Source organism: Rousettus aegyptiacus, unplaced genomic scaffold, assembly GCF_014176215.1.
Source record: "Rousettus aegyptiacus isolate mRouAeg1 unplaced genomic scaffold, mRouAeg1.p scaffold_m13_p_3, whole genome shotgun sequence".
NCBI classification, from domain to species: domain Eukaryota; kingdom Metazoa; phylum Chordata; class Mammalia; order Chiroptera; family Pteropodidae; genus Rousettus; species Rousettus aegyptiacus.
The window spans coordinates 137,319,744-137,332,306 of NW_023416306.1; the positions used below are offsets into that span (position 1 = coordinate 137,319,744).

Below are 12,563 nucleotides of genomic sequence, written 5' to 3' on the forward strand. Positions count from 1 at the left end.
AGAGTGAGAGGGAAGGAGGAGAGAGAAAGAGAGGCAGAGAGGAAGAGGGGGAGAAGGGGGGAAGGGCAGAGGAAGTGGAGTTCTGTTTCCGGTTATCTATAGCCAATAGCTCAAGAAAAATAAAGGACCTTTTATATTTTGGCAAACTTGCTCCTCTCAGGGTATGGTTTTGACTTGATGCCTTGCTTAAAAACCACCAAGGTATGATTTAATGGTCTTATGGCCACTCAAGTTTGGGTAGCTCTTAAGGGTTCTTACATTCAAACAGGAAAGGGCCTAAGCCCTATCTATGGTACTTACTGGTAGAGATTTTTCACAGACTGCTCAGTGCTAGTCAAGCTGAAATACGGTCCCTCTCTCCTCAGGTCATCGGCCTCCCCTCGGCAGAAGCCTACCCGGGCAGGAAGCTCTAGCTGGACATTGTAAGATTCTTTGGGGCGGGTTCCAAAGAACTGAAGACCATTGGCAGGATAAAGAAAGAGGGCGTAGGTATCAGATTCATCAGATGCCAAAACTGCCTGAAAAGTATTCAGCTGTGAAAAAAAGGAAAGGAAATATTCTTAATAAAACAAACAACAACAGTAAAAAACCCAAAATGCAAGCAAAGCATCATAAAGTACAAAGGGTTTTCTCCCTTCTCAGGATTTCTCCAAATTGTTTTATACATAGTGTCTTTAAAACTTCCTCTTCAAGTTACAATAGAATTTTGTAAGTTATATTATTATAATAATCTTTTATCAATTTAGAGTAATAGTTGAAATATACATATGTAAAAAACATGAGTTAAAAAAATAATATCTTTTAAGGTTTCAAACTTCTCTCATCCAAACCTCTTTTGGAGCTGAGAGCAAGTAGCAAACTTAACTTGTACACTCCTACCACCACTGCCCTGGATTACTGCCCTGGGCACTCACCTAGATCATTCATTCATTCATTCATTCATTCATCCATCTACTTATTGAATGCCCATTGTAGGCAGACACAATGTTAGGCCTTGGGCGATCTTTCATAGATGAGGAAACAGATACATGGGCTAACAGATCTGTCTGTCTAAGGGCAGTAGCTAGTGTGGGGCGACAGGACAGCTAGCTCGAGCCCATATCCGGCACCACTAGGCCATCCTAACTATTCCTTAGCATGCCATTCAAGGTGATGTGTAACCTGCCCCTAACTCTCTATGTGGATTCAGATCTGCTGAATCTCCATCACACTATTTCCTATTCCCCGCTGGTCCCATGTACTCTGATGCTTTCGTACTTTTGCTCGTTTCCCTGTACCTGGAAACCCTCCTAACCTTCTACTGCTGCCCCTCTGGGGTGTTTTGTGATTCCCTGTAAATTTATTTTTGTCCTCTGACCCTGGTAACACCCTAGGTGTTTCTAGTTAGCATATATCTCATTTTTCCTGGTTAGCTGTTTATGTGTCTTTGAACTCCATTAATCAATTCAAATGGCCAAGGGCCTACAAGGCACCAGACATTGTGTTTGGCTCTGAAGGTGTGAAGCAGCAAAGGATGAGGACTCTGCCTTACAGCTTCAGAGAGAGAGACAGCCAAGCCTGCAATTCTAGGAGAGTTATTGAAGGAGGGAGCAGAGGCCACGGAGGAGGGCATGTGCCCAAGACCTCTGGGTTAGCGTGGGAGGCATCGCAGAGGGAGCCTGGGAACCTTAATAAGCACAGGAGGAGCCAGCACCACCCTGAATGACCAGGAGCTGAATCAGCCAAAACTCAATACCCAGATCCTTACAGAACCACTCTTTAAAGTTCAATGTACTCTCATATTTTCAAAAAGACACTTTTTGCCTTTATTTACATCTAGCTATCTCTCCCATTTCCCCCAATGAGAATGCCTCTCTCACTAAATCCCACTCTTTTTATAATAACTGGGGAGGTATTTATAAATAACACTCCTAAATAACGCAACTCTTAGAAAAATTATGTATTGGTAGGTAGTGTTGTTTCCCCATTTTCTTAGACAGACAAAATTAGGCACAGAGGAGAACATCACATTTTACTGAATAAAACAGCAAACAACAAGGACCACGCCCTGCATTTTGTTCTATCCTGGGTCCTTCCCTAAATGGTGCTCAAGCCCTCTCCTAATGTGAATTCTACCTTTCAATGTTAATTTCGAAGTACAGCTTTGAAGTTTTGCTTATAGGACAAAGACTCGGGTGTTAAAATGCGTTTTGAGGGAAAAAAAAATGATACATAACCTTTCTTTTAACTCTCTAACATAGAAAAGGTCACCTTGCTTAGCTTTGCTCTTTGCTTTTCTTTCTTTAAGTTCACAAAATTAAAGTTAAGGGGGAGTGGGGGATGGTATATTTGTTACTGTTGTAGTTGTTGACTGTTTCATCAATAAAGCTTGACTTTTCCAAAAACAAAGGCAAGGGATATTTTCTCGAATTTCTCAAAGCTGGGAAGGCAGAATTTCTGCCAAATGTAAACAAAGGCTGTTCTGCCTCATGTCTATATAAAATATATACTACATCATTGATGAATGTTGATTCAATAACTTCAGAGTTTTACTTTAGTCAGAATAAATAAAGTTCCACTAAGGAAAGAAAAGTACTCAAGGAAGGAGAAAGAGCCTGTTTCAAAGAGCTAAGCTTTCTCTGGGCATCAACTGCCTATGATAAACGTGAGCTAGGAAGAAATCCTGTTCTAAGTTTAGAGAAATTCTGTGAGATAAGGAGAGCCTATAGATTGTGAAGGAATTAAAGGTGATGGGGGAGGAGGGGAGGAAAAAAGTAAACAGAGCTGTGAAGGGGAGAGTCTGGCTTTTACTGTGAGGTTCGGGTATTTAGCACTTAATTTTATTCATTCTTTCAGTCAGTCAGTCAACAAACTAATTTCAAAGAAAATTTATTCACTATCTTTTACAAGACATCCCTGAGATAAGCACATATTACAGGTGGCAAGCATTTAATGTACTTGTCTCCACTGAGATCAGCAAATAGAAGAAAAATTTTAAATAGAATTTAGGATCCCAGAGTACACTCAAGGCTTTGGCTGTTTAAAAACCATCCACACACCAAGTGATCACTTCTAAAATTCTCAGTCCCACAAAATTCTACATCTAACTGTTGAAGAGCACCCTTCTCAAAGTCCTGAAGGGCTCCCCCCACCCCCCAAAGGTCTCCTTGACTGGCTTCCAGACCGGAAAGGTCTTCACATTCCTAGAGACTCCACATGCCCTGTCTCTGAAGAGAAACCCTCAGATGCACTGCCAAACCCCATAAAGGGGTCACTGGTTCCCAAGTCCTCCAGGATCCCAGAGAGGAGACAGAGCCTCTATGAAGGAGGAGCAGCACAGAAAGGATCAGGGCCAGTGACTGCTAAGCTTCAAGGTTTCCACCATCCTGTTATCAGAAAGAAAAGCCAGAACCCTCAGCAGAAATCAGGCAGAAGGAGTCTAACTCTCTTTTCCAGGTATAGAACAATGCCATTCATTGACCTGCCACTCAGCAGAGCCAAGCTGATGGGTAAATAATATGCTTATCTATGAGTTTCTAAATTTTGCAATCCGGTTAATTAATTTCAGTCACCTGGCAAAAGAAAAAAAAAAAAATCAGAACAGTACCATCCCTGTCCCAAAGGGATTTGCCTATAGTGGCTTACAAAAATTATAATGAAAGTTTATCAGTAGGGTGACTCTTAAAAGGGTCACACATTTCTCTTTTCTGTCTTGCTTGGGGTCACATGTTCTCTACGGTTGTAGTATTGACGTCTTGCCTCCAGTGTCTCGTGTCAATACTAACCTCCATTCCTTAGTATAATTCTCCATTTCCTATGACACTGTCACATGCATGATTTTCCTTCATTCATTTTTCTGCCCTAAATCCTACAGATTTTGCCCCAAATTCAAAGATAAATGTTCAGTGCTACCGCATCCCTAACATTATATCCTTCCTGATACTTAGAAAATTTTCAAGCAATTTCTTTAACCAATATCATTATGTCTCTATTCTCTATGTCTTCACAGTTATGTCTCAGACTCAGGTTAAACTCTTTTAGATGAACTGCAGACCTCTCCTCTTCTGGACATCAACTCTGACAAAATTCTGCTTTTACTTCTCATTCTCTCTATGGGTCCAATGCCCTCAGTCAGTGACTAGCATCCTTCGAAATGAGTCAATAGGCCTCAGATCCCCTCATTAAGTCTCCAATGGACAACCTTCTGCTCATCTTATGATATCACCCTACAACTCCTTTCACCCATTTTTTCAGCCTCAGCAATCACAACCTTCTCCCAGAACACACGCTAGCTCAGAATTCTCTCTCCTGCTACCTCCTTCTCAAGATCCATTCTTTCAGCTTCTTCGGGCAAACTTAAAATCAAGGTAAAAAAAAAAAAAACATTTCACATACCACACAGGTCTGTGTAATCTAATTCTCTATAACTCTATTCCTCAAAAAACAACAAAACAATACTCTTGCTCACTCTCAAAAAGACCGAAAAAAAGAAAGAAAAAAGAAGAAAAAAGAAGAAAGAAAGAAAGAAAGAAAGAAAGAAAGAAAGAAAGAAAGAAAGAAAGAAAAAAGAAATACTGCTAAAGTAAACACTAGTCCTCTTTAAGTTTCCTGTCAATAAGTTCTTTGAAGGTCAATACCATGACTTCTTTGCTCTGTGAAGTACCACTTACAGTTCAAGGAATCCCAGATTAACTAAATTGATAAACACTATTTGTTCACATTATTTTGGATGCAATTACAACTTGACATTCCTGAAATATCAGCTACAACATCCTGTCACACCCATCTTGACTATCTATGGAGAGAAAGGGCAACAACTAAATTTTTTTAAATGGTAAAGATGCCATTCCTCTAATATCTTCAAGTTTCCAGTAACTTTGCAACATAAGATTAGTGTGCCCAGTTTTAAGAAAGCCATGTAGAACTCACACAGTCCTTTAAGCAAAGTGGATTACTGTTTGCCAAAATCTACCTCCAAAGAACTATTAAAACAAGAACTCAAGTCACAGAGCTCTTTAAAGTAGTTAGAAGAACCTTTAGTGTTGTAATTGAAAAAACATCCTCTCTCCAAACAGAATCCTAATCTCTTTTCTAAATGAAACAAATTCTGAAGCCAAGTGAGCATATGGCAATGTCTAAAGATTGATTTTAATTAGAAAAATAAAAGATAAAAGAAATCTACAAATCTTCCTGTATTCCCCACCCAGAAAAGTTCAGATGGAAATTACAATTCAGAAAACCTTGCATTTAAAGAGTCTTCATGTAAAGGAGTTGCATTACAGAATCCTTCTAAGACAGAAATAATAGAACCAGAACCTGGTCCCTTCAAGCCAATGAAGGAAACACAGATTGGCTCAGCATCCATGTCAACTAGACATAAGGGACTACAGTGGCTACTTTAAAGATGTCACCTTAGTAATTCTCATGACAATCCTGTAAGTTAGGCATTGCTACTCCATTTTACAGGTTGGGAAACTAATATTGAGGCTGAACCATTGCTTCTAAAATCACTGGAAAACCTTTCAAAAACACTTTTTCTTTCAAAAATATTTTTATCTTTATTGTCTTTGTCTTCACAACCAAATGAAAGTTGGGTAACAGAAGCATTATTCACATGCTACAGATGAAATTGAGAAAAATAACTTAAAAAGTCACCTTGTCTGTACTGTAATTTTAGTTTTCAGAAAAGCCCTGACAAAATTAGAACTTAAAGCTATAGCGTGATTTCATCACCCCAAAGTTTCTGTGCAACTGCTCATCTTTTCTATTCATCTCGTTCAACTCAACTTTGTCTTTTCTCTGTTGAGTAAGTATGACAGACACAGCTGATTCTCTCCAAAGTACTGGAATCCCAATTTATAAGTAATAAGGCATCAATAGTGTCCTTGGCAGCAGATTTCATTCCAAGTTCATTCTTCCTTTGAATGACATGGGTTTCCAAGGACTCTTCTGATACTAAGATCACATCAAGACAATAAAACTCCACCCTTATTTATTGGAAGTCTTTGGAAAAGGCACAACTATTGTGTCTACCTTCATCATTTGTACCAAGAAAATGGGTCTTGCATGAAAAGTCTGTGTACAAGTAACAACAAAAAGAAAAACCTAAGAATCCAGAAATCTGTACTTTAAATGTGGCTTTGCCTCACTAACAGCAGAATTCTGGACAACAGCATTAACTTCTATTTGCCATTATCTGTGAAATGCAAACAATAAGTCTTGTGCTTATCTTGCAAGATTGTTGTAGAAAGACAGTATGCTAAAATGTTGTTATTGGAATTAACAAGATATCTTGACTAAACAACCTATATAAGTGTCTAAGTAGTTAATCTTTCTTTTGTGCCATTACCTTCTCCCTGCAGTCAGAAAGAGCTCTCTTAACAAAAAATATCAATTCCCTGCATAAAATCCTTCAAAGGATGCCCACTGTCAAAGAACCAAATCCAAACTCCCAGCATCACGTGATCTGTCCCTGTCCCACGGCCTTTCCAGCTTCCTGTCCCACCACCCTTTCTCTTCAGTTAAAATGCACCACATGTGATGACCAAAACACATTCACTTTACAGCACATGGGTGGTATGATATATGGTATTTCTTCTATTGGGAATGTTCTACTCTGTTCAACTCAGATTCAAAGCTACTTTCTCACTGAAACCTTCCCAGATCAAGTCCCCTAACCAGGGAGGTCTCCATAAGTAAGTCAAGATGCTACTACTGCACAGTATCATAGTGAACAATAATCAATGTCCCTACTAAACTAGGAGATCCTTGGGAGTAAAGAGTACGTCCTTTCATGGTATCTATATGTCCTGACTCACATAGAGTAAGTGTGCAAAAAAGCTTGTCGGATGAATAAATCTCAACTATGTTTAAATATAAATTACTCACACACACATATATGAATATGCCACATATAAGATATATGTTTAGAAAAAAGACTGGAAGAAAATACGAAAGTATTAGCAATGGTGACCTCTGGCTAGTGAAATGATAAATAATGTTTATTTTCTAAATGTTTTATTATAGGTATGTTATACTTAATTTGAAGTGGTTTTTTCTAAACCTAAAAGCAGGAATGAATGAATAAATGCAACATAATGGTGGGGGCCTCACCTCACTCAACTTTCTGAAACCTTCCACCTAGTCTAATGACCCGCACAAAAGAGGTATTCAATATATATGTTTGCATCGAATGTATTCTGTTAAATTGAATAATTAAAATGTCAAACCATGTATTTTAAAAAAATAATAAGTAAAACTAGATGTTGCCTGACAAAAACTAAATGGCAAAAAATCATAAATGCAAACACTTTTTATTTCTAGATCTTCTTTGCTTAGTACAGCTTTTAGGAAATATTTCTCTTACAAAATATCAAACAAAAATGGTCACCATCTTGAAATACTCAGTGAGCAAGAGCAAGCTACTTAATCTCTCAGGAGAGAGATGTGCAATCTTTCTTTGGATAAGAAACACTGATGAGTTAAAATAGAAATAAATTGTAAGAGTTTCAGCTCTTGGAATATGGTACTTTAGATTCAGGTCAATTTTATAGGAGGAAGCCCTTCCCTTCTCCAGGAATGAAGCAGTTCACCATTTGCCAAACCACCCTGGCCCCCCTGTCCATTTGGAGTACTTTAAACATTGCTGCCAAGCCTAAAGACTTGGAGCTTGGGTTATTTTACTTTCTCAAGTTCAGATTATAAAACAAATCAAAGACAGTCTCCTTCAAACTAGGGGGCATGTCAGCTGGTACCTGGAGGGAAAGTTGGCAAAAGTTATCAAAAACCTTATAAAAAGCACATCATCTCTAGTCCACCAATTTCACACCCTGGAATGTCAGCTAAGGACACGCACAAAGATTTAGCTAAAAAAAAAAAAAAAAAAAAAAAAAAAGATTCACAAATTTATGATGATGAAAAATTGGAAATAACCTAATGACCACTGGACACACTGGTAAATCCACTGGATGGAACATAATGCAAACATTATAAATCAAGTTACAGAAATAGACTAACTGACATTGAAACGTATTCACAATATACTATTAAGGCGGGGGAGCAGGCTAAAAACAGTGTGTGCAGTGTGAACTCATCGTTGTTAATAGACAGTGACAAATACAGATATTGATAGGAAAAACCCTCTGAAATACACAGGAAAATGTTTAACAGTGGTTATCTTTGAGTGGTAGGAAAATGAGTGGTTGTTCTTTTTTAAATTGCCTGTATTTGTTTATGTTTTTCTTTCAATGAACATATAATTAGAAATAATTCTTGTATACTTAGAGGTGATTCTAAAAATAAACAACCAAACAGTAAACTGCCTTGTGTTCTGAGGGCCTTCCGAATCCACAGGGGAGCCCTCTTACCCCTGGGCATTTTTCCTTGCTAGAAATGAACACCTCTCAGATCCTCAGTGGAAGGTTCAGAGACTTCACTTCCAAGCCACTTCAGCCCGGGTGCCACCAAACGATATATCAGGATCGGCTTAAGAGTAGATTCAAAAAAATTCCAAGCCTGGGTCCCAGCCTAGAATTCAAGCCCATCCCTCAACTGGCTCAGCGGCCAAGCATCCCTTGTCACTTACCTCTCCCGAGGGCTGCTTCCCACGCGTGGCCTCCTGGTATGCGCCCACCCGCTCCCACGTGGCCACGAAGGTGTGGGTAGGGATGAAGTGCGCTGCGGCGCGCGGAAAGCCTGCGCGCACGTAGCGGGCGGCCAGGCCCAACACCTCCCGAGACGTGTCCTCGCGGTACAGAATCCGGCCCCGGCCCTGGCTGGTGTCGATGTCGGCTAGAAAGGGAGCAATGGCCGGGAAGTCCGTGGGGAAACCATCGTCCACATACTGGGTCTCCCTGGGGAAGTCCTGGGTGGAGATGATGCCATTGGTGCCCACCTGGGAGAGGAGGGGAACAAAAGGTGACGGTCGCTTACTACGCAGGAAGCCCAAGGGCGGCCACCATAGGTCCAGGCTTGCGCGCCCACCCTGCTCCTCATGGAGGGAAGGGAACCGCCCTGGGCATGAAATGCTCCCGCTTCCCCATCGGCTGGGAGTACGACTCCTGCCCGGTTCAGGGACTCCAGCACAACTTCAGCCGGCGTCCAACCCGCCACTCCTACCCTACAGCACGATGCAATAGGTCCAGGAGCCCTAAAACTCGTTTGCATATCTTCTCACTTCCCGCACAACCCCGAAGAAAACCTCCAGTTCCGAAGAGGGAGCACCCCAGCTTTGCAGACGTGCACAACCTTCTCGCTGTCCTAACTGGAACATCCCCTAGCCGCCCTAGGACCTTCTTTTTTGACTGGGACACTTATACGGCAGAGAACAGTTCTTGCTCTCTCCCTCGAGGCAAGGAAAAGCAGCGGGTCTGGCAGGAGCATTGCTGCAAAGCCAGGTCCCACCCCCAGGGTCGCTCCGGGACAGCCGGGCGTGCGGGCTATTTACTCCCATCCGAAGACAGGGGTTTGGTGAGAGCCACACTACGCCTAGGAAGAAGCTGCGAGAAATCTGCCGAACCCTCGCACCCGGCGGCGGCCGAACTTACGTAGAGGTAGCTGAATTGGGCTTCGTAAAAGCGCAGGGGACTCGCCAGCTTCACCGCGGCTGAGCTTTCGTCGTCGCCTTCCTGCAGCAGCTGGTCCCCTCGCGACTGCCCGTAGGGGAAGAGCTCGCCTGGATGGAGCGCCGCGGCTCTGGACAGCACCAGCAGCAGCAGTAGTAACGGCGGCGGCGGCGACGACGACAGCGCCGGCCATCTAGCCTCCCGGTCCCCCCGCATGCTCGCTCGGCCCCTGGGCTGCCCCTCGGTGCAGCGTGTCCCGGCCTGGCCCGCCAGCCCACTAGCGGCGCCGCGCCAGCCTCTAACCTGGATCCCCGCGGGAGCCCGGGTGGGGCGGGCCTCCGACCCTCCCAGCGCGCTGACTGGCTGCAGCCCTCGGCCGGGGACCAATCACCGGCTCTGAGAAAGTTCGACAGCGGCCGCCACATCTGGTTCTCGTTAAAAGTTTTCTAAGGCAGCGGTCAGGGAAGCGGCCCCGCTTTTACCCCTGGCGAGGTAAAAGCCCCCGGCCGGGCTGCCGGGAGCTGCTCCGGCTCCTCCGCCTCCGCTCCCCGAGACCTCCCGGGGTCACTCCCGCCCTCCTGTCTGGGCTGCCCCGCGAGCCCTACCCCACCCCCTGGGACCAAATGGCCCTCGAGGTCCGCAGACAGCGCTGCGGGAGGTGACCCCAGCGCTAAGGGGGCCGGGCTGGCAGAGCGAGGGTGCGCGGCAGGGTTACGGTTTGCGCCCTGCTCTGGGATCCTGGGAACCCCTTGTCCTTCAGGCCGGGCCCTCGAGCCGAGAAGCAAAGGGACATTGTCGCAGTCGCACCCTCCTCTACCGCTTTGCTCCACCCAGAGACGCCCTGCGGAGAAGCGCGTCTTTGTACGAAGCCGGGGGGGCTGACTCGTACGTTCCGTTCCCCTCCAGAATGACTGCGCCACCCTGCAGAAATGCTCACCAGTCTGGGACGAGAGCGCTGTTTACCTTCCCTGGGGGAAACCGCACCCGGGAAGAACATGAAAAACAACTATTTGTGATCAACTCCTTTTGGGGTGTGGGGTGAGGTATTCCATTGGGCACTACGCAGACGTGGGCGAGGCGCCAGGGTGGGGAGGACTCTGGGTCTCTCACCTACTGCCTACGGGCTTCGGAGCGGCCCTCGAGCTTCTCCGCAGGACTGGAAACCGCACAAACCAGCTACGTGGGTGTGGGGGAACCCCATCCACTGTAAACATTCCCTCTGCGAAGCATCAGGAGCCAGACGAGATTTTATTACCACTTTTATTATCAAGAGCTTGAGGTTTCCCAGATAGTCTGTTTTCTCTCTCCAGCCCCACATGGGGTCCTTGGAAGCAAAGGTATTTCAAAAGAAGGAAAAAAGCAAACTCTTGGAATTGCCTTAGGGACGCTCGAAAGATAGTTTCTTTTTGTGGATATTTATTCCAGTTGCACAAATCCTCTAGGGCCCATTGGCCAAGCCCTAAAAACTTTGAAGATAGCAGACTGTGAGACGCACAGAATCAACATAAAATGGAAAATTGGCCCAAAGCAGTTTGCTTCCTCAGACTGTGGAGGGAGCGTTGTATATTTTTGCTGTTACAAAATGTATTTCTGCTTGCATATATATGTTCTCATTTCTTCAGGGGATACGTATTTTCATTGTATTGAGGAAATGAAGGCTCAAAGACATGAAGTGGCTTGACTTGCCCATGGTCACCTAAAGTTACTCCTTAATAATGAATCCTTCACTGGCTCTCTAGCTTTTCCAACTCTCTCAGTTGAACATAATAATAATAGCTAACATTTATTTAGTGGTAATAAGCTATAGGCTTATTAGTGGGTCAGACCCTAAGATGGCCCCAAGGATCCTCATTTTCTGGTGTTCATTGCCTTGTATAAGCCCCTCCCTCGGAGCGTGGGCTGGCCTAGCGACTTCTAACCCATACCATATGGCGATAGCGATGAGAATTCACTTAGGTGATTAGGGTACATCTGTTTTGCTAACAGACTCTCACTGGCTTCCATGAAGGAAGCTGTTATGCTGCATAGGCCAACATGGCAAGGAATTCAGGCAGCCAATAGCCAGTAAGTGAGCTTAGAAGTGGATCCTTCTCCAGTCATGTCTCAAGATGACACCTTAGCTCTGGCTGACACTTTGATTGCATCGTTATGGGAGACTGAAGCAGAGGACCCCACTAAGCAGAGTACAGATTCCAGACCCACAGAAACTACAAAAATTTAATAAATGTATGTTGTTTCAAACTTATGATTTCGAATAACTTATTATGCAGCATAGCTAAGTGCTACAGCTAGACACTATACTAAGATAACTAAGATTTAAGGTAGTTAAAAAAGTATCACTTATTGTTATATGGCTGGTAAGTACCAGAGCTGAGATCTGAATTCAGTTCGGTATGATTTCTAAACCTCTCTTCTTAAGCACTAATTCACATTGCCTTTTTGCAAGGTAGCTCTAGCCTCTCTTAACTTTGGCCACAGCCACACTTACAGCTGAGACTTTAGTTCTCAATCACCTCCTGTTTTATGGTTTGGAAAATCCTCACACACATGCTAGTTAGTCCCTCTACCTATGATGCTTTTCTTAATCAATTTCATGTAGCCAACACTCACTCATCCTTCAAGACTTGAATCAAAATCGTTCCCCATCAGAAACCACTGTTTGATTGAGAAGCTCCTTCTTCTTGTTCCATGTGCCCTGTGCTGGCCATTATCATATCTTCGATCACACATATCTCTATAATCCTTGATCATCATATGTCCCCCTCACCACCACCACCACCACCACCACCACCACCATCACACTTTAGGGGCAGGGACTTTGTCTGATTTGTGGCCTGCTGCAATGCTTACTGAGCTCAATGGAAGAAGTTTAAACAAATGTTTGTTGAATGAGTGAAGGCAAGCCCACCAGCCTGAGGCTAGGATCAATGTCTGCTGGCTTAGTAAAATATTCTTTCCCCCGCACTACCTTTCCCCCAACCTGACCTGAATTTTCTAATCCTCTTTACTAGGCTGCCTAGC

General features: G+C 43.6%; 1 protein-coding gene across 1 annotated transcript in view; it reads right to left on the reverse strand.

Annotated features, from left to right (window-relative positions):
- Window positions 1-9,817, reverse strand: part of NID2 (nidogen 2) — a 54,707-nt gene extending 44,890 nt beyond the window's left edge. Inside the window, exons 1-3 of the mRNA XM_016120815.2 lie at window positions 9,525-9,817; window positions 8,564-8,872; window positions 301-533 (exon numbers count right to left, since the gene is read on the reverse strand). Of these exons, the coding sequence (XP_015976301.2) occupies window positions 301-533; window positions 8,564-8,872; window positions 9,525-9,758 (776 nt within the window). The 5' untranslated portion in view covers window positions 9,759-9,817. The remainder of the gene's footprint in view (window positions 1-300; window positions 534-8,563; window positions 8,873-9,524) is intronic.
- Window positions 9,818-12,563: the final 2,746 nt, after the last annotated feature.